At 55.4% G+C, this 25,110-nt stretch overlaps 1 protein-coding gene across 10 annotated transcripts in view; it reads left to right on the forward strand.

Annotated features, from left to right (window-relative positions):
* The window catches only part of RALGPS1 (Ral GEF with PH domain and SH3 binding motif 1), a 222,733-nt gene that overhangs the window by 188,031 nt on the left and 9,592 nt on the right, over positions 1-25,110 (forward strand). For 4 of the 10 annotated variants that reach the window (XM_044920349.1, XM_044920348.1, XM_021691191.1 and 1 more), the window contains 3 exons: positions 8,711-8,837; positions 23,496-23,579; positions 24,881-24,986. In XM_044920349.1, coding sequence (XP_044776284.1) covers positions 8,711-8,837; positions 23,496-23,579; positions 24,881-24,986 — 317 coding nt within the window. Of the gene's footprint in view, positions 1-8,710; positions 8,838-10,079; positions 10,238-12,444; positions 12,497-23,495; positions 23,580-24,880; positions 24,987-25,110 lie in introns of all 10 variants that reach the window. The other 6 variants (XM_021691186.1, XM_021691185.1, XM_021691188.1 and 3 more) reach the window with 4 other exon arrangements.

The following is a 25,110-nucleotide window of genomic DNA, read 5'->3' on the forward strand; positions in this document are numbered from 1 at the left end:
CCTCCAGACATCAGTCCCAATCTGAACTTCTCATCAGCCCCCCAAGCCTGCTTCCTAAGTGAACGGCACCAGCCTCCACCGAGGCTGCCCTGAGTGCCCCTCCCACCATACCCCTGCTGGTCCACCTCCTACACACCTCTCGTCCTCGTTTCTCCTTCGCGGCCTGTGATTTTGGCCCCATCCACATGCTTTTTTAGCTAGAGTGAGCTTCTAAGGGAATGAATCTGAACACATCACCACTCCTCCTAAAAATCTCTACACCTTCCCCTCATTAACCTCCAGGCCCCTCACATGACGCTGCAGCTCTGGCTGCCCCCCCACCGCACGCACAGTGCCCGCCCTCAGCTCTTCTGCCAGGCTGGCTCCCTGCATTTTCTCTAGTAGCTTCCGTTGTCCGTCATCTTGAGGTCTTTGCCCTTGCTGCTCCTTCTGCATACGCCACTGCATCGGCTGGAACTCGTGGGCCAGCCTGGATGTCAGACCCTCCAGCTCCTCTCTGACCTTCCCGTGTTCTCAGATGCACAGCTCCTGGCTCCGCGGCTCACCAGCTGCTTGCCCAGGCAAGCTCCTTAACCCTTCTGACCTCAGGTCCCACACTGTAGCGTCGCGATAACAACCATGCCTGGGAGGCAGTGTTCTTGCACCTGTGTAAAGGCTTTAGCGCGGGTTCTGGCACCTGTAGATGTGCAAAGTAGATCAGCTGTTAACCATCACCACCATCATTATTGGCGTGGTAATCATACTATTGGTGTAGTTATTGCTCTTATCATATCTGTTATTTCTTCCAATCAAAGCATGTGTCCTTTTGGTGTAGTTATTGCTATTATCATATCTATTATTTCTTTCCTCCTATCAAAGCATGGGTCCCTCCCCGGTGTAATTATCTGCATAGTTGTCTTTGGCCCCCACCTGACTGTAAACCCCATGAAAGCAAAACATCAGCTCTCTAATCCAGTGTGGCTGACCAGCACCTGGCTCAGGGCTGGCTCAGGGTCAGGAAACATTTGCTTCAGGAAGGAGGGAGGGATGCTGTATCATTTCCTCCTCACAAGGAGGCTGCCGGGTCAGGCCACTGTTCCTGTTTTGCAGACGTAGAGTGAGGCTCAGAGGTGCCAGGTGACTTTCCCAAGGTCACTCAGCCTGCAAGTGGTAGATAACACCAGAGCCCCCACATCTGTCTGCCTCTGGACCCTGAGTTCTTAGGACCATTCATCATCCTGACTCCCACCCACTGCAAAGCTATTATTCAAAGGCCCTGTGCTCTTTTCTCTTCCAATCAATGAGTGGTCTGTTGGGCAGCCTGTTGGTTTCTTGAGAGAAATGTAATGAAAACCAGATTTTTTTTTCAACATGATATCTCGTTCCCCACAGAGACCGTCAGTTCTCATATGTTCCAATAAAACTGCTAAAGAAACAGCCACTTAAAGAGCTTTAAAGATTATTCATGGAAAAATTATGCTGAGGAAAAATAGAGCAATCCTCTGAGATAGTCAAGCCACATGGTCAGTTTTTCCAGCTGTTCGTGCCATATCGGGCCGGGCAGCGGGGACCACACTCTGCAAAGCAAGGGGCCAGAACCCCGGCTCATTATCACTGCCCCTGCCCCTGCCCTTGCCCCAGGGGACATGGAGAAACAAACTTGCCAGCTCCCAGCTGAGAAACGGCCCCAGAAGACACGTGTCCCTGGTGATGTGACATGGTGGCCACCCCCCAGGCTTAGTGGGGCAGGAACATGAGGCCTTTCAGTAGCAGAGAGCGTCACTTACTGGCAGAGAAGCCACCCCGGTCCCGAAGCCCCAACTGAATGGAAATTCTTCTGCTTCAGCGTCAGACCAGGCTATTGGTCAACAATGCAGGGGGTGGGAGTGGCTGGGACCCGGGGCACTCACAGCAGCATCAGCTTGGACAATGGACCCAGGCAGATCATAGCCTCTTCTCCTTGGGCCCCCCACCCTTCCGCTCAGCCGGGCTGAGGGCCATCTGAGGCCAGGCAGGCCTCCCAAGGCCGTGCAAAGCAGCAAGAAGAGGGAGGCGGATCTGGGCCTTGTCCTGGAGGGAGAATCAGGAGCCGAGCGGAAGAAACCCAAGGGCGCATCCAGAGGCGTAGGAGAGCCGGAACATGCGGATCAGCACCAGGATTCGGGAAGCACCTGGAGACAGGTGAGAAATGGAGTGAGCAGGAGTGAGCGGGACAGCCATGGAGGTTATCAGAGAGCTTGGAGAGTCCAGCTCTCTAGGCACAGCACAGCATGCACGGCCAGCTGAGAGAACGAAGCCAGCACCCCTCCAGCGCGTGACCTGATGTGCCTCGAATGTCCCTTTAAAATGGCGACTGTAAAATTACCAACTGCCTGCGAGTCAGTGAAATAGGATGTTCAAGTGTTGGGACAAGCCTGGCATGCAGCTGGTGCATAATAGGTGTTTGTCCTCTCCACCTTCACCTGCAAGAGTAGCAGTTGGACCTTATGCAACACACGGTTCCTGGACGAAGTACCACCTGCTTCTGTCAGATCACCTCACGTGTGACACTGTCTCTTCTGCCTCGGGTTTTCACTAATGCCCGACCTTTGAACTGCCAGACGCCCCCCTGCCCCGCCACCACCGGGATAGCGGTGTACCCCTGGGTTGAAGTCCGGCACGTGGCAGCTGCGTAAGCCCTGGCTTTCCCACCTATGAACCAGGGCTGCTAGGAGAACCCCCCACATGGAGGGCAGCATGCCCCGGAGCGCGGGCCCCAGTCCCCGGTGAACACTCAGCCATAATTATCACCGTTATTATTACTACGACAACACAGGGAGTCGAGTTCCAGTTCAAACCACAGAGGGCGGAGCAACGCAAGCTGACCTTTACAAAATACTTTCTGAACCCATGGTGGGAGCCAGGGTGAGTCAGACTGTAATCCCGCGTCCATGCCACTGATAAACAAGGCAAATTCCATCCTCTACATGGATTCATTTATTGAGCAATATGTGCAAAACAAAAACAAAGCAGGATGGCTTCCATTCTTCCCTTTCCTCTCTGGAGCAACCACACGAGACATTTCCTCCAGGACGGAGCTTGCTTTTGTTCCAACTTTTGAGCAGAATGTGTTCACTGGGGTGCGTGTGAGAATCACCTGGAAAGCAATGACCAGACCCACTTGAGGCCAGTGAAATCAGAACCTCCAGGATGGGTCCGAGAAACTCCCATTTCTCACACACTCTCCCGATGCCTCTGCTACATCCCCTGGTTAACAAGTAGAGCTGATGACGGTGTGGGATGCCTTCCTGGGAAGATGCACACAGATACTAAGCTGAAGTACAGGTCCTCAAACATGTTCTAGGCTCAAATCTGAAAATCCTGGGGAAGGTGTCTGTCCCTATCCGGGGCCAGGAGCAAGGCCACATTGGTCTGGCATTGGCTCCCCTGTGAGCCCATCGGGGGTGGGAAGGGGGATTCCTGGAGGAGGTGTTGGGTGGGTGGTCCCAGGTGTCTACTCCATGGATTCACAATGCCTAGATGACATTGCCAACCAGCTCCTGACCTTGAAGCTTAAGCTCTTGAGCTGCTGCCTCCCCATTTGTGAATTAAGGCTAATAACCTGGATCTCAGAGGGGTGTTGTGTGGGTTAAGTGTGAAGGCGCTGAAGGGCCGCAGCACAACGCAGGTGGCACAGCCCAGTGGGGGGTCGCAGGAGAGTTCCAGAGAGGGGCTCTTTATAAAGACGCGGGCAGGGTATACGGACCCCCAAGGACAGCACAGCACCCCAGGGCTGGAACAGGAGTGCAGGGAGGCAGAGGTTACAAAAACCAGAGCAGAGAGGACTTGGGGAGCCTGCTGCCTCTCAGGGGTGACCCCGAAGGAAAGTCTGGAGGACATGGTACCACAGACTCTCTCCTTCCTCCCCAGTTTCTGGCTAGGGCTCCCCATAGACCTGACCCAACAAGGAGCCAGAGGGAAGGGAGCCCACTGACCTAGGCCCCATAGCGCAGCTCCCAGTTCATAGCACAGGGTGGAAAAGGGTGCAGGACAAATCTGGAGGGCAGACAGAAGATTCCAGCACAGCCCCTGGCACACGGTAGGCATCCATGTGTTTTTGAAGTATTCTCATTTTAAATAATGAAATATTGATCACGTAGAGACTATCCTTTGTACCCACCATCCATATTTAACACAAACTAACATTTTGTCATATTTGTTTTATATTTTTTTAAGTAAAATAACGTTAACTAGAGCAAAAGTCCCTCTTACCCCATCCTTCCTTTCTTCCCTGTAGAGGTATCTACTCTCCTGGGACCGCTTTATGTTATTCCTGTGCAGGTTTTTATATTTTACTGCATATCTACTCATGTACAAACATATATACTCTTGTTTTGCATGTTTTAAAATGTTTACAAAAATGGCATCATGCCTCAAAATAAACATCCTTTTGCACCTTACACTTTCCACTCAGCATATGCTTCTAGGATTTAATTTGTATTGATACCTATAAATCCAGTTTCTTCACTGTTTTTTTGCTCTGTAGGATTTGTTGGATAAATAGACCACAGCTCATTCATCCATTTCCCTCCTGAGGGGCATGTAGATTGTTTCCACTTTTTAGCTGTTATACACAGCGCTACACTGAACATCCTTGTACACGTGTCTCCTTGTGCATGTCTGTAGGAGTTTCCTGAGGGTGGATTCCTAGAATTGGAATCGCCTGCCCGCAGGGGCATGGTATCTTCACCTTTACTCACCATTGCTACTTGTTTTCCAAATATTGCACACTGCCCTGAGCCCTGAGCCAGCATTCCCATCCTTTCCCACCCTAGCCAATACTTGATATTGTCAGGCCGATTAATTTTTTACAATCTAATAAGGTAAGAGTGTTTTTTCTCACTTTTACTAAAGTATAATTTGCATTCCCGTTATCCCCAGTGAGATTAAGCACATTTCCCTGTAGTGATTGGTCATGTGGGGTTCCTCTCTTGTGAATTTCCCATTTGAGTCCTTTACCCATCATCTCTGTGTGGTTTGTCTCACTTTACTGATATTTGAAATTCTTTTTTTTTTTTTAAAGATTTTATTTATTTATTTGAGAGAGAGAATGAGAGACAGAGAGCACGAGAGGGGAGAGGGTCAGAGGGAGAAGCAGACCCCCCGCTGAGCAGGGAGCCCGATGGGGGACTCGATCCCGGGACTCCAGGATCATGACCTGAGCCGAAGGCAGTCGCTTAACCAACTGAGCCACCCAGGCGCCCTGAAATTCTTTATATATCTCAACACAAACGCTTTGCCGGTGATATGGTGACAGATCTCTTCTCCTGGACTACAACTTGCGTTTTAACATTGTTTTTGCTGTCTTTTATTTGTTTTGGTGCAGAAACGTTTCATTTTAATGCAATCAAATGTATTCAATTTTTTAAAGATTTTATTTATTTGTTTATTTATTTATTTATTCATTTATTTGAAAGAGAGAGAGAGCACCAGCAGAGGGAGGGGGAGAGGGAGAGGGAGAGGGAGAAGCAGACTCCCCGCTGAGCAGGGAGCCCAATGTGGGGTTGATCCAAGGTCTCTGAGATCATGACCTGAGCTAAAGGCAGACGCTGAACTGACTGAGCCAGCCAGGCGCCCGTGTATTTTTTTTTGTCCTTTAGGGTTTATGCTTTTCATTTCTTCCCCGAAGATCATAAAGATTGCCTTATTTTTTCCCCAGTAGTTTCGCATTTTTGCTTTTCACATTCATGATGTGAATCCACTTCTGTAATATATGGTGGGGAGACTCTAATTTCATCTTTCTCCACATGGAGCCCAGTGGTTCTAGCGCCATATGCTGAAAAGACCCTCCCTTCCCCACTGATGTGTAATTCCACCACCACAGTGAAGCAGATCTGAGCTCTCCCTTCTGATTTACTGAACTGTTTCTTTATCCCTGCTCCAAGACCAGACTATGTGAATCACTATTGTTTGGTGTTTGGTTCTGATATCTGGTAGGGCGAGGCCTCTACTATTCTTTTTTTTTTTTTTTTAAAGATTTTATTTATTTATTTGAGAGAGAGAATGAGAGAGAGAGAGCATGAGAGGGGGGAGGGTCAGAGGGAGAAGCAGACTCCCCGCCGAGCAGGGAGCCCGATGCGGGACTCGATCCAGGGACTCCAGGACCATGACCTGAGCCGAAGGCAGTCGCTTAACCAACTGAGCCGCCCAGGCGCCCGAGGCCTCTACTATTCTTAAGAAATGTTTTGGCTACTTCGTCCCTTTATTCTTCCATTAGGATTTTAAGATCAGCTCAAATAGTCAGTGTATGAACACTGTGCCAGTCACAGTTTCAAGCAAGAAAATGGCGTCCCCACCTTCTCATTTTTTCAGACACTTGCGAAGCCGTGTGGGGGTTGGATTTCAGAGGCTCAGACTGGAGGTAGAAGATCAAGTATGGGGACTCAGACCAGGCAGTGCCATGAGCGATGGGTACAAGGGAATGTACAGAATCTGGGGGCCTTGGCAATTGTGTATGGCAAGCTAAGAGGAGGTAAGAAGAGAAGAGGCAAGTCACAGTCCAGGAGAAGCCGAGACAACCCCACCTTCCAGGCCAGGTGGCTGAGTGTCCAGAGTTGGAAATACAGGAGGAGGTTTCAGGTTCAGCCTTCACTGAGCTGAACTTAGGGTACCTTAAAGAAGTTCAGATGGAAATGTCCTGGATATATTGGTTTCACGTTCAGAAAAGTATACATTTCAGAGTCCTCAGCATATCTGGTGAGTTAAAAGCAAACCAAAATCAGGAGCCAAAGAGGGAAGCCTGTGTAGAAAACACCAGTGTGGGAGCTTGTTGGAGGATAAGGAGCTTGTGGACGAGACAGAGTAACAGTAATAGAGAGGCACAGGGAGAGGCAGGAGAGCGAGACATCATGGACACCCAGGACATACAGCATTTCAAGAAGGACTGGTCACCAGCACCAGATGCCACAGACTCTGGTGAGAGGGACAACGGGTGTTCCTTAGTTTCACAAAAAGGAGGTCAGTGGAAATGTCACTGGGTATGGAAACCAGATTTCAGTGACTCGAGGGATGAGTGTGGAGGCGGAAGCAGGGCTAAGAGGAGCACAGCCCTCTGAGGGGCTGCAACTGGCCAGGAGGAAGACGGGGCCAAGGGACCTCGCTTCACAGAGAAGGGGAGACAAGGGTGTGTTTATAGGCTGGGGAAGGGGCCAGGGAGAGAAGGGGAGGTGAAGGCGTGACTTCTCAGAGGGAGCAGGTAGAGCTGAGAAGGAGACAAGTCCCAAGCCCCGGGCCCAGCAGGGAGGCGCGTGCGGATGGGGCCATGGGTAGCAGTCGCAAGGCTGGACCCGGCAGCCACGGTTTCCTCATGGAAGTGGAGAAGGGGCTTAAGGACAGAGGGATTGGTGGTGGGGTGTGCGCACTGCCGGATGTGGACGGGAGGCAGAGGTGAGCCAACAGTGGGGAGCGGGAAGTCCGCGCCCCGGACGATGTGCGTTCCCCTTCCCCCTGAACCTTCCGGAGTGCCAGAAGGGAGCTAGACTTTCTGCAGCTACAGGCTGGGCACAGGGCTCATTATTTAGGACATGAAAATCAGATGAGCCAGGCATGCTGGAGGACAGGGAACCCTGAGGTCCCTTGTGGATCTGTAGCATCTTCTGGTGGAGGATCTGAAGCCCTGGGTGGACCTCACGGGCCCTCCAGGAAAGTTCCCCCACGTGGCTAGGCAGCAGCCCATTGACTTGCTGTGTGTTGTTGGGAGCGGCCCAGCTCCTGTGTAGAAGCACAGTCTCTTACTTCCAGCATCTGTCCCAGTAGCTAAGGCTAGACTAGCAGCCAGGGTCCCCTCCTTTCAAGACCTCCCTTCCCAAGCCACAGAAATAAAAGGGTGCAATCGTGGTCGGGACCACGCCACACAAAGGACTCTGCTTCCATCTCTGCATTTGGCACCCAGTGCGGTTTGTGGCCCCCGCCCCCGCTCCCCACTCTCATGACCTCCCGTTGACCCCATGACTAGGGCTGAGGAGGACACGGTAATAATTGTCAGAATCACACAAGTAGGAGCGCTGTCTGTGGAACTCCATGTACATGACCTCATGACCTCCAACCACCTGCAAGGTCAGCTGAGTTATTCCCACTTTTCAGTTGAGGAACCCGAGGCTCAGGGATCAAGTTAAGTAACCTGTCCAAGGTCACCAGGCAGTAACTGATAGGCCTGGGGTCTCAGCCCCTGCCTCCCTAGCCATGCCCTACCTCAGTACATCCACTGCCTCCCCCTGAGAAGCCCTCCAGACCCTTTGGTTGAGTGAGCAGAGAACAGAAAGTGGCTACAGGGACACGAGGCCCGGACGCTGGACTTGGACTCAGGAGACACACTGTTACGTCTCGATGCTGTCACCCAGCTGGGTGGCCCTGGATAAGCGTTACTACGGGGAAACCAGGCTAGGCTGCCAATCCCACGCCCACCCCCGCCTGCACCCCCACCTCCATCCGCACGTTCGCCGTATTAGCCAATGGCACTGCCTGGTCGGGGCGCCGTGCATAGCAGGACACCGGCCATTTTGACAGTTCAGAGGCTAGTTATCCTGCCAGTGAGGGGTCAGTGTCTCATGAGTAGAAAGCCACGAGGCTTCTGTGAACCTTGCCCTGCTTACAACAGCTGGGCCTGGTGCCTTACCCCACCTGGGGCCCCCTCCTCTGAGCCTCTCCAGCCCAGCCCCCACCATTGCTCTCTCTGTCTCTGCTCTGTTCACAGGCCCCTCCGCTGGCTCCAGTTCTGCGAGGTTCAGCCGGCGGCCCACCTGTCCTGATGCATCTGTTGCTGGCAACCTCCCCACGCCCCCTGTCCCGAGACACAGGAAGAGCCACAGCCTGGGAAACAAGTGGGTGACTGAGCAGTGGCCCCCCACCCACCCACCGTGGGCTCCAGACTGGGCTGAGTGTGGGGCATGGGCTCTAGGGCCGTTGGGGATGCTTGTCCGCTGGGGGGCTCCCTTATCCCTCTGATAAGTGCTCTCGGTGTCCCTCCTCAGGCTGGCACAGGCTCAGGAGGAGTTGGAGGGAGGGCGGCTGTAGCAGGTGTGCTGGTGACAGGTGTCACTGGTTCAGGAGCCAGTGGAGGAAGCATGCGGGGAAGTGCAGGCAAGCAGTGGTGGGGTTCCAGGAAGTTTACCCAAGCTCGGTTAGTGCCTCCCTTATGGACAGCTCCAGAGTCCACTGGACCCCATGACTGTCATCCAGGACATCACCAAGTGTCTCAAGGCACCTGCCAGTGTTGGGGCTCTGAGTCTCTGCTTGCCAGTTGTTTCGGAAAGCCTGCAGAACAGTGAATCTGTCACTGGTTCACCCGGCCTTATGGGACTGACAGCTGGGGGGCATGTGTGGACTGCATCATGGCCGGGCCAGCCATGCCTGTGTCCCCCGGTGTTGGGCGCAGACTCTTGAACAGTTGGATCCCTCCTCCCCCTGTTCTTCTCTACCCTCCTACCCTCTCTCCCTCTCTCCCTTCCTTCCTTCCACCACTAAGACACAAGCCTCAGCCAGCTCAAGCTGGCCCTGGAGTCACTCACAGGCTGGAGGGGAAAAGGGTTGCTCTCTGAGTGTTTAGGGCTTGCTCTGGGTTAGGTACTCTGCCCCGTGCCTGTCAAGCGTTATGTCACTGAGCCCCTGCAGGCCTCCGAGGTAGGTGCTGTATTCAATACATTGTAAGAAGGAGTCCTGTCAGGTTCGATCGGGTGAAGTACTTTGCAATGGTGAGTAAGGTTGGAATAAGGATTTGGACCAGATGTGTGACTCCAGAACCAGGCGTGCTGCCCCTTCCCTTGTGTGGCTCCATCGTTCACAAGCACTGTCTGCTCATGTGAGCCTTGTCATCATCCTGAGAGATGCAGGGCAAGTATCGTTAGTCCCTATTTGACAGATGGAGAAACTGAGGCTCAGAGAAAGGATGCGACTTGCCCAAGGTCACGCCATGAGATAGGGCAGAGCCCAGACTTGTACCACGGTTCTGGGTGGAAGTCTTTTTCCTTCAGCAGCACCATCTGCTCAGGATCCCAGGGCAGGTGTACTTGCTGTTACTCCACAGATAAGGAGCTTTGCCTTCTTTCTTCCTTTCCATTTTCCAGTATGATGTGTCAGTTGAGTGTAGTTGAGAGTAAAAGTGCGACATTCCCATCGGAGAAAGCGAGGCACCTGCTGGACGACAGTGTCCTAGAGTCCCGCAGCCCCCGCAGGGGCCTCGCCCTCACCTCCTCCTCTGCCGTCACCAATGGACTCTCCCTAGGTAAGCGTCTCCGGCCTGCACACGACAGGGGGCGGGCCACAGTCCGGTGTGTGCTCCGTGTCTGTCTCTGTCACTGTGCAGCGCCCGGTGGCCCCCACGCCCCACAGGAAGGGCTCCCTCCAGGGGTCGCCAGAGCCGGGGGGGCCTCTGCTTCCTGGTCTCCAGGGCTTCCCCCGGTGCCCCGAGCGCGGCAGGCAGGGGGAAGGAGCCGCCAGACGCACACCTGAGACCCGCTGTCATTGGTTGGCCGCTGCCAAAGCCTGGTTGCTGCCCCAGTGTGCAGAGCCAAGTAGGGGGTGCTGCCTGGGGACGGCAGCTGGGCGGGCCACCGGGTCCCTCTTGTGTACTTGTCTTCACACTGAGAAGCCAGAGTTAGGGAGGATGAAAAACTGATCTTCAGGGATAAAATTGCATGTCTGAGCTTCAGCCAGAAGTGGTACTTATGTCCGTGGAAGGAAGAGAAACGGAATCGCTGAGGCCAGGATGGAGAGAGGTTGAGTCAGAGCCAAGTTCACTCTTGCGCTCTGGTCACAGGCCTGTCCCCCTGCAGCGCCCAGGTCGCCTGTCATTACTACCATCACACAAGGACACTGTCCACTGGCTGTGCCCGTTCAGTGTGCCTGTGCTTCCGTAGTCTGTGTGTCCGTGTGTCTGTCTGCTTCCCTTAACAGGGAGCCCTCCCAGGGCTGGTGGCCGCTTAGGCAGTTGCCAGGCCGGGGGTTTGATCTGGTGAGGTCTGCGGGGTGGGGGGCCCATGAGCCCCGGGAGGAAGCGGGAGGAAGGGGAAGGGTGGTCCCTGCGAAATGAGGCCGGTCTCTGAGGCAGTATCACCGGGGGGGGGGGGGGGGGGGGGGCGGCAGCTGTCTCCCACCCCCAGAAAGGCTGGGACAAGCAAGGTCTGTGTCTGCCTTCTGGCCTGGGAGGAAGTCATCCTCATTGGACCCAGTCAGGGGTTTACAACAGCTCAAGACAGTGCAGCCCGTGGTTCATAGGTGTCAGTATGTTGGGGAGAAGAATTCCGGGGTCGGTATGTTGGGGAAAGGTAAGCGGGTCTGTTCCCAGAGACTTGAATATGCCGATGGGCATTCTGGATCTCCAAAAAGGCAGTAGAGTCTGCAGGTTCCCCCTGTCTGGTCATGGAACCCTTTTCCTTGGAGTGTCCTGGAATGGGGTAGGGATGGGGAGGAGGTTCCGAGGAACCAGTCTGGGAAACGGCAGCCCCAGAGCCTCCAGCTGGGCAGCAGGACAGTTGTTTTACATCCGGGAAACTTTCTGAGCTGTGCCTGAGCCCAGGCCTTGACTCGGTTTTCTGAGTCAGGCACAATGCTGTCCAGTATTCAGACGGAGGATCACCAGGCAATTTGGTTCTCGGCTCTTCTTCTTGGGAAACTCAGACGTTTTTCTGTATGGAGCTGAAAGCCCTGCGTGCATGTGCCCTGTTCGGAGCCCTCGCCACCCAGTGACTCCCGAGGGACCTGAGACCTCCTCCATCCCCCTCTCCCCCTGCCCAGAGTTGGTGCCAGCAAGCAGCCCCGGCAGAGGCCGAGGCGAGGCACCTCCAAGGTCTGAGGGAGAGCACAGAGAACTCGGCAGCGTGCAGTGACAGGTGTCCTTGTGGCCAGAGCTGGGCCTTGGAGAGCAAAGGGGCAGCCAGGAGAGGTGGAGCTGCTCTCTTGTATATGCTGGCCGGGAAGTGAAGGGCCACTTCCTCAAGGCTTCTGTGTCATGCCAGGCAGCTGCTGTGACAGTCCTGGCCCTTGGGAGAAGAAGTGCTCATTTGGCCCCTGTCCTCACTAGGTGAGGCTTGTTCTAGCGCAGGTTTCACTTGGGCCAGGAGGGAGGCAGTGGTAGGGCCAGGCCAGGCCAAGACAGAGGCCAAGGGTGCAGAGTCTGGTGGGCCAGTGTGCAGGCAGCTGCAGCCTTCGGGGGGGGTAGGGGGGGGGGAGGAGAGCAGGGGGAAGGGAGTGGAGGACCTACCTGGGAACAGTGGGAGGGGACAGTTCTTCTGAACCTCCCAGGAGAGCCAATCAGAAATAGCAGCAGTAACACCCCGAGTCACACGGATGCCCACAGGGTCAGAAAGCTGTCTCTCCGGCATTTCTGCAGAGCTCGGGCCTGGGCCTGCTGACCCAGGAGAACAGACTCCTCTGGGGTTGGCCCCTCTTCTGCGAGGCTGCCACGCTCATTGATCTGTGTTCCTTTTCCAGGCAGTAGTGAGAGCTCAGAGTTTAGTGAAGAGATGTCTTCAGGGCTGGAAAGGTGAGTGTGGCCTCAGCTCAGTCTCCCTCCCAGGGCGGCGCTCAGGGCTCCGGGCGGGGACCAGCCCCCACCCCCACCCCCACCGCCCCGCACTGGCCCAGCCTGGGGAGGCTGTGGCTCCCCAGGTCAGCTCGGCCCAGGGGCAGGGCCCACTCGGAGTGGGGGGTGGAAGAGCGAGCAGGATGGGCATGGGGCAGGGGTCCCAGCCCCATGCTCTGAGCAGCCCCACTCATCATCCCGCCCAGAGCTAGCCCAGGAGCCTGAGGCCAGCACCTCATCCTCAGGCCAAGCTGCCGAGGAGACCTTGGAGCAGATTTGGTCTGAAATGTGGGTTCTCAAAACCAGAAGCCTGAGATGGGCCTGGTGTGGAGATGGGCACGTGGCTCCGCCTGGTGGGGTCTGAGAGTGTTACACCCACATGGCCTCGGGCATTGGGCTGACACCCATCCACCTTGCTGGGCACTGTGACAGTGAGGTGGATCCCAGCCCAGGGTTTGGCTCCCTGTGGTGAGCCCTTCTGCCCCCGGAATGGGGCCTCCTGCTCAGGAATCCATCCACTGCATCTACTCCACGAGCTGAGGCTTTCTTTGTGCCAGGCACCAGATGGGCTCTGGGAAGGCAGACTCTGAATGGGGAGCTCCCATAGCTATGGTGCCCCCAAAGGTGAAGGGGCATCATGGCAACTCGAGGTCTGAGGGGAGGCAGGGAGAAATCCACGGACACGGAATGCTGCAGAAAGGCGGATTTGCACCATCCTTCGGAGTAGCCCCTCCAGCAGCGTGCAGGGGCCCCGTGCACGCACACTCACACAGTTATGTACACTCTACACACACACAGACTTATACTCACAGTCTGCCATGTGTGTGTGCGCACACGTTTCCCAAGAAATGCCGTGTGTGTGTGTACACATTCATGTGTACGTGCACTCGTGTACTCACACAGATGTGGGTATGCCTACACACGCATACATTCACACACAGCTCCCACATATACTCACCTCATGCACGTGCCCTCATGCTCACACACACACGCTCTCTCTCTCTCTGTCCACACTCCTCACTTCTCCTCTGGTGCCAAAGCCTCCTGTCTCATCAGTCTCCATAATCATAAAATGGCCAGAGAGAAGATGAACCCACCCAGCAAGTCCTCACAGGGCAGAAGGACATAAGTGAGAAGTCATAAGTGACCTTTGTTGAGCATTCCCTGTGTGCCAGGCACTGTCCTGGCCTCACTGAATCCTCAAGCACTGCTACACAGTGACTACTCGGAGTGTCCCGTTTCACACCTATGGACAGCAAGGCTCAGAGAGGTGAAGTGACTTGTCCTGCTTCATACTCCTCGGGGAGGGCAGAGCTGACCTAAATCCACATCCTCCTGACTGCTGAGCCCACCTCTTTGTGCTCCTGGCCCTGTCCAGAGGGCCACTGTGACAGCTACGGGGACTGGCCCCACAGCAGTTGGTCAGTCTGTCCGTCTTTGTGAAAGCGTAGATGGAGGGCTCGAAAGGGGGAGGAACAATGCCATGAGCCCTTGGAACCTGCTCCCTCTGTCCCTGCTACAGGACCCCTGGAGGGATATTTGCTCTGTTCTTGCCTACGCCCTGGGGCCAGCCCAGCAGTGAGGGTGAGAACCAGACAGGCTCTAGGGTAGACTCCAGATCTGATGAGCAAAAGTCTGACTTGTGTCAGCATCAGTCAGGAGACCCTGACAAAGGGGGCTTACAGGCAAGCCAGTGTCTCCTGGCCACAGGCCAGTGAGAGGACACTGAATGGGAAACTTTTGCAGGCATGGTGCCTGGATCCAGACCTGAACTTACCCACTGGCTCATTCATTCCCTCATTCCCTCATTCATTCAATCAGTGGCTGTTTATTAAGCCACTGTGTCTTGCCAGACACCACGCTAATCACTGAGGGCAGCAAATACGGCTCCTGATGAGCACCCATGACCCAGACCAGAGCCACCAGGAAGACAGTGAGGGGGTTCCTGCCCCCATAGAGGATGCTGTGCTTACTCAATAGCGAACCCTGTAAGATACCGCATTTCTCTTTTCTCTCTTCCACTTAGAATTTGGCATTCAATTTACTGTTCATTGGAGCGTCCGTAGTAGGTGCTTTTTGGGTGGGACCTCCTGCAAGAGCTGGTCTCCCAGCTGGCTCACCCATGCAGATGCCCAGCCCTGCCTCCAGCAGCCTGCAGGGAGAACATCCTGTTTCTCATTCTCTGGGGACCTAGCTCTGGGATCATAGCCCGATGAGGGGAGCAGGAGACCACCTGCTTTGGAAGATGCCCGTGGGGTTAGGATGAGCCCTCCAGTCCACTCCGGGACCCACGCTGCCCCTGGCCTCCAGCTCCCATGGCCTGGCCTCCAGTCTGCATTTCCATCTTGCTCTAGCCTCTTTCCATGTCTACCAGAAAGAATCCATTCCCTCAAATGCTTGTGAGCATCTGAGACTTTCATGAAGAGCCCATGGGAGAGCTGGAGGGGAGGGTTTGCCTCACGGTCTTTGAGAACCTTTGTTAAATGCCACTCTTTCCCACGCAACTCGGGGACCACAGTTCACTGTGCCACCTGAGCCTCCCTGCCTCACCTTCACCCACACAGTGCTCAGCCCCACTGGGGCCTCCCTTCATGCCCAGGCCACTTTGCTCCTGCTCTACAAAGGGGAGCAGATCCCCTCTCCCTGGAAGCCAGGGCCACCCTGCCTGGGCCCAGAGGCCAGTGTCTGCCCTGAAAGAGCCTCCAGATCACATTTCAGCAAAGCAGAGCCTCCCTTCTCAGAGACCCTACCAGCTAGTCTTGACCGATGCTCTAAGAACACAGCCTTCCCTGTACCCTTACACTTGCATGGGCGGACAGTGACCTCAGACCCACAGCCAATGGTGCAGGAGAGGGCTGCCCCCCAACACCCGTGAGAGAGGACGAGGTCCTGGCTTCTCCAGTCCCCAGAGGCCAGGCCAGGGCAGGGGCAGCACCTTGCCCCACAGCCCTGAAGCTTAGGGGCCACAACCTTCAATTGCCTCGTCCACCAGGCCCCCGGCCCTGCTGACAAGCTTGACCCAGGCCAGGAAGAGAAATGGAGCCAAATGCCAGCATGAAGAACAGGGAGGTCCCACGCCAGTGACCCCTGCCACCAACACACACCCCTCCGTTGGTCTTCAGGCACATCTCAATCACCCTTTTGCCACTATGACCAGGCAGGCAGGAGGGTTCCCGTTGTCCGATGGAGCGCGGGGTCATTGGCCTTGTCTTGCAAGTTTGCCTTCCCTGAGGTCTCACACACGGACATTTCAGCCTGGCAGCCCGAAGGCAGTCCTTGAGTGGCAGCCAGAGCTCAGGCTATACCCAGTGCTTTCCTCGAGTGGCCAGCCTTAACGAGCGCCCACGATAGAGCCCACAAGAGTCCTGGGGACCCTTTGCACTGCTCTCTCTGAGAGCGGGCCAGGCGGAGGGACGATAGCCCCACTGACCCTGTTCTTGCTAGGACTGTGCATCGAGGGTTCAGGGGCCGAAGGGGCCGAAGGGGGCCTCCTGCTGCAGCTCTCATCCTGCTGTCCCTTCATCCCTCTCAGCCTCAGCAAAGCCACAGGGCCTGTGGGTTGGGGCGGGGGTGGGGGTGGGGGGGTGGAAACAGACTAGCCATGAGGTGGCCAGATCAAGGAAGAGTTGGTTCTGCTGCTCTAAAGACCCTCCCCTATCTTCGGGGCCCAGAATGAGGACAGAATGGTGGTCCTGGGTCAGTGCCCTCAACAACCGGAGGCCAGAGTCACTGGGGCTGGGGGTGAGGATGGGCCCCCTCCTCTCTTAAGACCCTACCTCATGTCCCAACCTGCACCTTTCTCACCTCAGTATCCTGGGTTGAGGACAAAGGTTTCCAGGAGGACCCCGTATCACACTGTGCTTTCCCAAGGAGAGAAGGCAGGCGGCCCTGAAAAGGCATTTTCAACATGTACTTAATTAACTAGAAAGTAGGGACTGTGGACACTGCCCTAGGCTAGTCTCGAGCAAACCTCAGGCTTCTCAGAAATTCAAGAGGGAAGGGAATATTTTAGGCCAATCAGCAAGAGCTAACAGGTGCTTCTTTTTATGCCTGATTTGGCACTAAAGAGAATAAAAATATTAGCCTAAGTTAATTTTAAATGAAGTTTTTAAAAATAGGAACAAAATGGGGCGCCTGGGTGGCTCAGTTGGTTAAGCGACTGCCTTCGGCTCAGGTCATGATCCTGGAGTCCTGGGATCGAGTCCCGCATCGGGCTCCCTGCTCAGCGGGGAGTCTGCTTCTCCCTCTGACCCTCCCCCCTCTCATGCTCTCTCTATCTCATTCTCTCTCTCAAATAAATAAATAAAATCTTTAAAAAAAAATAGGAACAAAATGGATGATAGAGGTGAACACATATGTATGTACAAAAATATGCAGTGTCACTCATCTCGGTTCTCTCTGAGTTCTAGGGCCACTGAATGAATTTCTTTCCTTCACTTTTTTTCTATATTCTCCACATCTGCCACAATGGGTACATGTTTCTTTTATACCCAGAAAAAAATTAACATTTTTTAAAAAAGATATAATCAGAAATGTTTACTGATTGGTTTTTAAGAGGTAACATATGAAAGCATGTCACAGAGTTCGTCACGAAACCCTGGGCCATTCGTCTTCTCTAGTCTGACATTAGCCGTGTGTGAGGAAGGGCCACTCTCCCGCGAGAGACAGGCTGGAAACACAGGTGGTGCAAAGACGACGAGGCAGAGGGATCCTTGGGGATGGGAGAGGCCCGTGTGACGACCCTCTCAGAAGCAGAGCTATTTCTCCTTCTTTCCCAGGGAGGCGAGGGATACAGGGGAGCTAGTCGCAGCTCACAGTCGGGCTGGGAGGCAGAACAAATCGATGATGCCAGGTCCACAGAGGCACTTGAAGTTGTGCAGCACTCAGTGGGACTGTCCAGTGCAGTGACCCGAGTCAGACTGCGGGGTCAGGGGTAGCTTCTGGTAGAGGCGATGGTTAAGCAGCAGCCCAGAGACACTAGTGAAGAGGACCACCGCGGGCCCTCGAGTGGGGTCCAGGGATCTGAGGAGGCCTGAGTCGTGTGCCAGGATGAGAGAGGTGGCCCAGGGATGCTCAGTGTGGCTCTTCAGAGTCACTGCAGGAGAGGTGGACTCTGGGATGTGTCCTGGTCTCCGAAGCTCTTAGTGTGCCTCTCCATCGAAAGATCACGGTCTGGCTTCCCCACACTGCCAGTAGTGCTAGGAGGGGCCTGGGGTCAGGACGGCTGGCTCTCAGTGACCTTGGGCCTGTCTCTCAACCTCTGAGCCGCAGGAGCCTCAGCTCTACAGTGAGGATGCTCCCAGGAAATACTTAGCACATAGGTGGAGCTGCTCCGTTTGGGAACTTTTTGACATTTTCTCGAGTTTCACTCAGTGGGTACCCTTGCCAGCAAGCAGGGGATGCAGGGGTCTCAGACTGGGTGGGGTGAAGAGGAAAGTCCCCAAATGGCAGTTCAGTCATTGTGGGACGGATGAGCTACCATGAAGGCAAGTGTCCGCCAGCCGTGGTTGGCCTCCAGGGTGACACCGAACCGTGGGGACGACCCGTTTAAGAGGCTGCTGCAGGCAGGCGGCCCCACCAGTGCCCCAGGGCGCCGAGGAGGGTGGGTGATGCAGTGTTTCCCCGCGTGAGGTTTACTTGTTCTTCTTAGCCGGTGGAATCTTCCAACACCCTTAGGGAAACCCCAGGAAAGTAGAGTCATGGCAGCAGACCCCCAAATCAGAGCTTTTTAAAGACACGCTTTTCCTTTCTTGAGACAATCAGAGGACTCTGGCAGGTGGCCCAGGTTTGCCAGGGTGCAGAGGCCCCTCCTGAGCCCCACACTGTGCAGCATTTCAAGAGAGGGAGGGCCGCTCTGGAGGCAGTCATGGTGGTGAGGGGTCCCTTTAACTGAAGGGCAACACGAGAGTGGCTGTTTTCAGGGTGACTTTCACGGAGGGCCTCGCTGCCTTCCTCCCACCCCTGTACCTGAGGCCCAGGAATCCCCCAGGCTCATGTCCCGCACCCACCCACCCCTCGGTCTGGTTTCCCCAGCCCCATCTTGCTCTGTGCCTCCGGTCGGATCCTCTGCCTCCTGTGGCAGCCCCGTTGGACAGTGTGCCAAGCTTCTGATGTGGGTTCCCCCAAAGATGCCATCTCTTGCCTTGCTTTCAGCAACAGACACTGAAGTCTGGAAAATGAGGCTCCACCCAGGAGCTCAGCCTCCTCTCAGAAAGAACAGCGGGCAGCACTCCCCGGGCCTTTTGCTTGACCTTGTCCTTGGGCTGGGCCCTGCCCACTAGTGGCTGTGGCTTCACGGGTAGCTGAGAAATCTCAGCCCACAGCCTCTCTGTCCCATACCTACAACCGCTCAGATTCAGGTCCTAGACAGTGGGCAGGATTTCTTTCCATCTTGAATCAGTCCTTCTCCACATATATCTGCTACAATCCCCTCTCTCTCTGCAGACCAGATTTCTAGACTTCTCAGCTCATCGAGGGGAAGATGGACACCTCACAGCTCCCAAGTTTACATGTTATACCTTCATCCAGCCACAGAGCCTGACTTCCCATCTCTCACATCTGGTTCCTAATTGCCATGAGAGAAAATCTGATTGACCTGGCTTAGATCAGGTGTTGTTCTATCCACTCAGCTAAACATGCAGTACTTATATGGCTCCTAGAGTCCCACTTAGTAGATCAGGGACATTACCCAGAGAGGAGTGAGTGAGTGGCTTATAAGCAGTAAATAAAAGTCCTTTAGCAAGTACAGCTGGAAGGGATGTCCCGGGGTCCAGCAGAGCTCAGAGTGGCAGCTTCCTGTCTGCAGATGAGGTGAATCTTCAGAAGCGGCTGGGGGACCAAGCTCTGGCTAATGGGATGGCTTCCCATTAAGGCTTGCCAGTGCAGGTGGACACTGTTGATGAACAGCATTTCCTGGGCCCTTCCACAGGCACACTCATACCTCAAGGGGCTCAATGCACCTGAGATAGAAGAATGGGGCGGAGGACCCTACTTCTGCTAAGACGAGATTACTGAGACCCCAATGTAATTATTACCCAAGACTTCTCCCTATTCCCCAACCTCCTTAACCAGTAATGGGGACTCGGGGCTTTATGAAATTTAATCTCCATGATGCTACCTAATGTGTACCTAGAAAACTGTTGAGGGGAAGATGCCTTTCAGACCTGCCTTGGCTAGTCTGAATTCTCATGATGCTGTTGGCCCAGGCAGGACCCTGGCTCCTTCTGCCTCAACAGCACTACCCACTCTTCCTCTTCCTAGTGTTGTGACCTTGGGCAAGTTACTCCACCTCTCCAAGCCTCAGATTCATTATTTATAAGGTGGGGATAAGAATAGTGCCTGCCTGGGGCGCCCGGGTGGCTCAGTCGGTAAAGCGTCCAACTCTTGATCTCAGCTCAGGTCTCGATCTCAGGGTTGTGAGTTCAAGCCTCGCATTGAGTTCCCTGCTGGGTGTGGAGCCTACATAAAACAAACAAACCAAAAAAAATAGTGCCTGCCTAACAGTATTCCTGATTTTCAGGATAGAAACCCCCAGTGTGATTAGACAAGATAATAAACAAGTACTGCTTAGCACATTGCCTAGCACCCATCATCCCCATCACCACCCCATCACCCCCATCGTTCCATCCTCATGATCCCCATCGTCACTGTCACTTCATCATCCCCGTCATCCCCATCACCCCATCACCCCATCATCCCCATCATCCCATCCTTATCATCCTCATCATCTCCATCACCTCATCATCATCACCATACCATCATTCTCGTCAGCCCATCCTTATCATTATCACCATCAGCATCACACTACCACCACCACCATCATCATCATCATTTTGTACACCATTTGGGACTGAAGTATTCTACTTGGTTGCCAGCCTACATCTTCCCCAGACCAGACTTCCCATGAGTAGGGTTGCCTGCTGCATCCCTCCTCCCCACCACTGCCCAAGATCCATCCTTGAGAGGAGACAATAAAATGGCCTTCCTGGGGTACATTCCACTCAGCTACATTCTGCTCCCAGCATCATGCTGGGAAAGGTGTCCATGGTTCTGGAGTGGGAACCCCCATGTCGGTCCAAGAAATCCCCTGATTTCTGAGTTCCCCAGGTACCACTACCCACTCATTTTGCATTTTGTGGCCCTGAACATTCAAATAACAAGTCTTCTCAAAGCAGGGCCGTGATCAGATTGGTTCCAGTGGCTGAAGATCTTGGCTCCTCTGTGCTGATTCTAGCCTGCTTGGGCCCAGCCACAGTCACCCCAACCGCCACAACCGTCCTCCAGCCCTGCAGGGCTCAGCTGGGGAGGAAGGCTGGCCACCACAACCCTGACTATTCTGAAAGCTGGCCTTGGGGAAAAGTCACAATTACGCTGACCTTCAAGGCCAGGGTCACTCCCCCAGGTTCCAGGGAAGCAGGCCCTGACTTCCCCACTGGGAGCAGCTTGACGGACATAGGCCCTCTGCTCACACGGGAAAGCCAGCTTCCCTTTGTGAATACTTGCGTCTCCATCCCTAATGACAGGCCAGTGCGGTGGGATGCGTGGCTTCAGCTCCCTGAGCCTCTGTCTCCTCATCTGAAACAGGGAGGGAATGGTGCCCCTCACAGAGGTGCCAGTCAGTCAGAACCACCTCAAGTTTACCCCAGTGCAGAGACCAAGGGCCCAGGGCGCCAAGGGGTGGTCCCATCCCAGGAGATCGGGGGCCCTCCAGTCTCACAGACACCGACAAAGCCCGACCAGTGTGAGCTGCAGCAGAGACCCGAAGGAGTGGCGCCTCTGAGAGGAGGATGTCCCGAAGCCAGCCACAGGATAGACCCAGTCCCCGGGGCAGCCTCCCTGCAACCCTAAAGGGCATGGGAGGAGCCTGGGCAGTAGAGTCAGAACAGGGGTCAAATCCTGGCTTACTGGCCTCATGCCTCGGTCAAGTGTCTTCCCATCCCTGAGCCTCAGCCTCCCTATTCTGGGGAAGATCATGTGTTTAAATAAAGCTCCAGTGAGCTGGTGAGTGTTGCAGCCTCGCACATGTGAGCCCTCACTCACTAGTGATCTCCGCACCCCTGCATTCCCCGCACCAGCCCAGTGCACTGGGGGGCAGCCCACGTGGAGAAAGGCTGCTTAAAAGGCTAGACCGGTTGGAAGATGCTGATTTAAAGCTCTCTGTGGACAAGTGTCAGTCATGCAAACATCTGTTGAGTGTGCAGCCATGGACTCTCAGAAAGGAGAGAAGGACGGAGGGAAGGTAAAAGTGCCAACCACATCCCCCCAGTGGTGGAACTACTGGACATTGAGGAAGCCCACTGTCGTTGCACCTTATCCTTGGGCACCAGGGCAAAAGGACAAGAAGAAAGGTGGAGAAGAAGGGACCAGAGGACGCAGCTCTGGAAAGGGAGGCTCCATCTCAGACTCCAGACAGGCGGCAGCTGAGAGCAGGAATCAGATCAAACGAGGAGACGTCCCCTGGGCACAAGGGATGTCATCGCAGAACGGTCTGCTGTTGGACCCCGCCCCGACTCATAAGAAATCTCTGGTAATGGCTGGGGAGGAAACCAACCTGGAGGCAGTCCTTCGTGAGCCCTCCGAGCAGCCTGTGTCAGCACGGGGTTATACCAGGTTGTGAGGTACTCAGCAGTGTTCCGGTACCGGTGGAAATCCTGGAGCTTTTCATAAATTACAGATTAGTCATGTCCCGCTCACTCACTGCATTGCAAGCCTCTTTCTGAATGGAGGGGAGGGAGGAGGCAGTCCAGCCTGTGGGCTGGGAGTTGGGCATGCCAGGGCCTCATCTGCGCCACAGCTCGTGGTGGGGGTGGGGTCAGCCTGTGACCCATCGTCTGTCACCCAGGTGTGCTGGGGAAAGCCTGAGATCCGTTACAGCTGAGGATGTACCTGAAGAGGAGGGGCCGATGGGCAGCTGGCCTAGATGGCCATCAGACTCCCACCAGCCCTGAACTTGGGCCTCTGTACAGCAGACCCAAGATGGTCATCAAGAACAGTTCCTTCTCAAGTGGAGGACCGAGGGGAAGGGGGCCACGCGACCCTCCCCTCAGAGGCACCTGAGCTCACTTACGCTATGACGGGCCCGCTGCCCCGAAATGGGCGCGCCCCCCCCCCCCCCGCCAAGTGTCCAGTGCCGTGGGGCCGCATGCAGCAACCTAGGACTGGCCACAGGGAACCGCAAAGGCAGTCTCGACCTCGTCTGACCTTATAGATTGGGTTATATCCCTGTTTGGCCAAAGGGGCAGGAAAGCACCGGCCCAGGGGGACCGTGCTGCAGGGGTGAGCAGGTGGTTGAGGACCACGTGGACACAGGAAATCATCCTGCTAAAAGAGGAAAAGGTGAAGAGGAGAGACAGAAAGACGGAAGCCTCCCCCCCAGATAGGTTAAACTTCGGCTTACTCTGGAAGCTGTACCTTTCCCTGCAAAGGCTCCCTGCTGGGGACACCAGGTGGGAGAGAAGCCAGAGGAGCAGCCTGCAGGGAGATGGCAGGTACCCGGCGGGGGCCAGCAGAGGAGGCCGTCCGGTGGAGAGGACACGGCAAACAGAGGAATTCAGCTGTGCCCTGGTGAATGGGGACGGTGCACACGCCCCCCCCTCCCCAACCCAGGCCCAACATGCAAGACGGCCCTCAGTTCTGTGTGCCCTTGTAATTGGATTTACCATGGCCTATTTGGGCTGGACGGCATTTTCTATTAAACATGTCAGCTTCACATTGGGTCAGTGGGTGTGCCCTGATTTTAGTCACCCCCTGACACTGATGGAGGCTCTGGGGGCGTCGTGTTCACTGACCTGGCAGCTCCAGATGTGCCCCAGATGTGTCTGCAATGTGACATAGGAGGTGCAGGAAGAGCTGGGGTTGGAGCCTCCTGAGCTAATGCCCACAGAGTCTGGGATGCCCTTGCTTCCTCCGAGTATCTAGTTGTTCCCAGATGTTGCTAAAATTCACCCCTTTTCCTCTGAAGCAGGGGACGTCTCTATGCCACGCTAGGGCCCAACTGGCGGGTTCCAGTTCGGAATTCTCCCAGAACCCGGAGCTGCGTCTACAGGTATTCATTTGTTTGTGTGCTCATTTACTTGACAACTAGCTCTAGGCTGTTTGTCGGATGACAAGAGCGCTGTGCTCGAGGCTGCTGGATGAGCCAGAGTCCAAGAGGCTACTGCCTCAGGAGAGACAGAGACTGAACCGATAATCCCAGATCCCTGATGGTCCCAGAGAGGAGGTGGGGTGTTCTGCTAGGGGAGAGCAGGGAAGGCCTCTCTGGAGAAAGGACTGGAAGAGTGATAGGAATGAACCAAATACAGGGAGGGGAGGTGTAGGGATAATAAGAGCACCTCAAGCCAAAGGGAGGCAGGAAGAGCAGGGTGGCTTGGGGACTGAGAGAGGGGAGGGGTGGAGAGGAGGCGGGGGAGGTGGGGGGGGGGGGGGGGGGGGGGGGGGTGACAGACAGTGGCATGACCGGGTCATCCTGGCCGTGGCAAGGAGAGCTGGAGAGCGTGCAGGAGGAAGGCAAGAGTGGCCTCAGGGAGGCCAGGGGAGAGCATCAGGCAGTTGCCCAAAGGCAGAGCAATTCTGGCCTAAGGTAGGGGGAGTGGGATGGCTGAGAGGGGCAGTCAGGCATATGTAGGACTTGGGATCAGTACATCCTTGGGATTGAGTAGGTTGCAGGGGTGGAGGGGTAAGAGGAGAAACCCCCCAGGTCTCTGGTTCAGGCAGCCGGATGGATGGTGGTACCGTTCACCCACATGTGGAGGAAGAGCAGCTTGAGGAAGGGCGCCAAGTTGAGAGAGATGCCTATGGGAGGCACCTACCCAGTGAGCCGAAGCCACCCAGAGCCTCAGGGCAGGTCCAGGCCAGTGCTGCACTTGGCTGTCTTTACCTGTAGGTGGCGCCCGAAGCCTTGAGGCAAAGGCGCCGGGCTTAGCCGCTGGCTCTGGCCCCACTTCTCTTCTCGCTCCCCCGCCACCTCCCGTGCGTGCCCGCTGCTCCTCCAGGCCGCTGCCAACACAAGGAGGGGCCGCAGGGGCCCCAGGCTCCCCAGGTGGAGAGGAGGGCGGGACCACAGGGAGGGCCAGGAGGAAGCCGCCGCAGAGGTCAGGAGCAGGTGGCCGTGCTGCTGGGCCCTGGGCTATGAGGAGCTCTGTCACCAAGCCTCGGGCCTCGAGGCGCCCCGAAAGGTGAGGGAGGTGAAAGTTTCCAGCTGTGGCCAGCCCAGGGCCACCTGCCCCGACCCTGTCGAGTCCTCTGGCCTGGCACAGCATCGTGGACTTGGCAGTGGGGAGCTGTGAGGGAGAGGGTGCCTGACCGCGGCTCTTCCAGGGCAGTGTCTGACTTGTGGTCTCCCCCCAGCCCCACAGGCCCGTGCATCTGTACGCTGGGGAGCTCAGCCGCAGTGCCCACCATGGAGGGTCCTCTGAGGAGGAAGACTCTGCTCAAGGAAGGACGGAGACCCGCGGTAAGTGCAGACCCTCCTCCGTCCAGAGGCAGCAGGGGCATCAGGGAGGGCCCTGGGCTCCGGCCCTGGCTGTGCTACTGAGTGAGCAAGGGCCTCACTTTCCACATCTGTAAACTGGGATAAA

This window comes from Neomonachus schauinslandi, chromosome 13 (genome assembly GCF_002201575.2).
Source record: "Neomonachus schauinslandi chromosome 13, ASM220157v2, whole genome shotgun sequence".
Taxonomy (NCBI): Eukaryota; Metazoa; Chordata; class Mammalia; order Carnivora; family Phocidae; genus Neomonachus; species Neomonachus schauinslandi.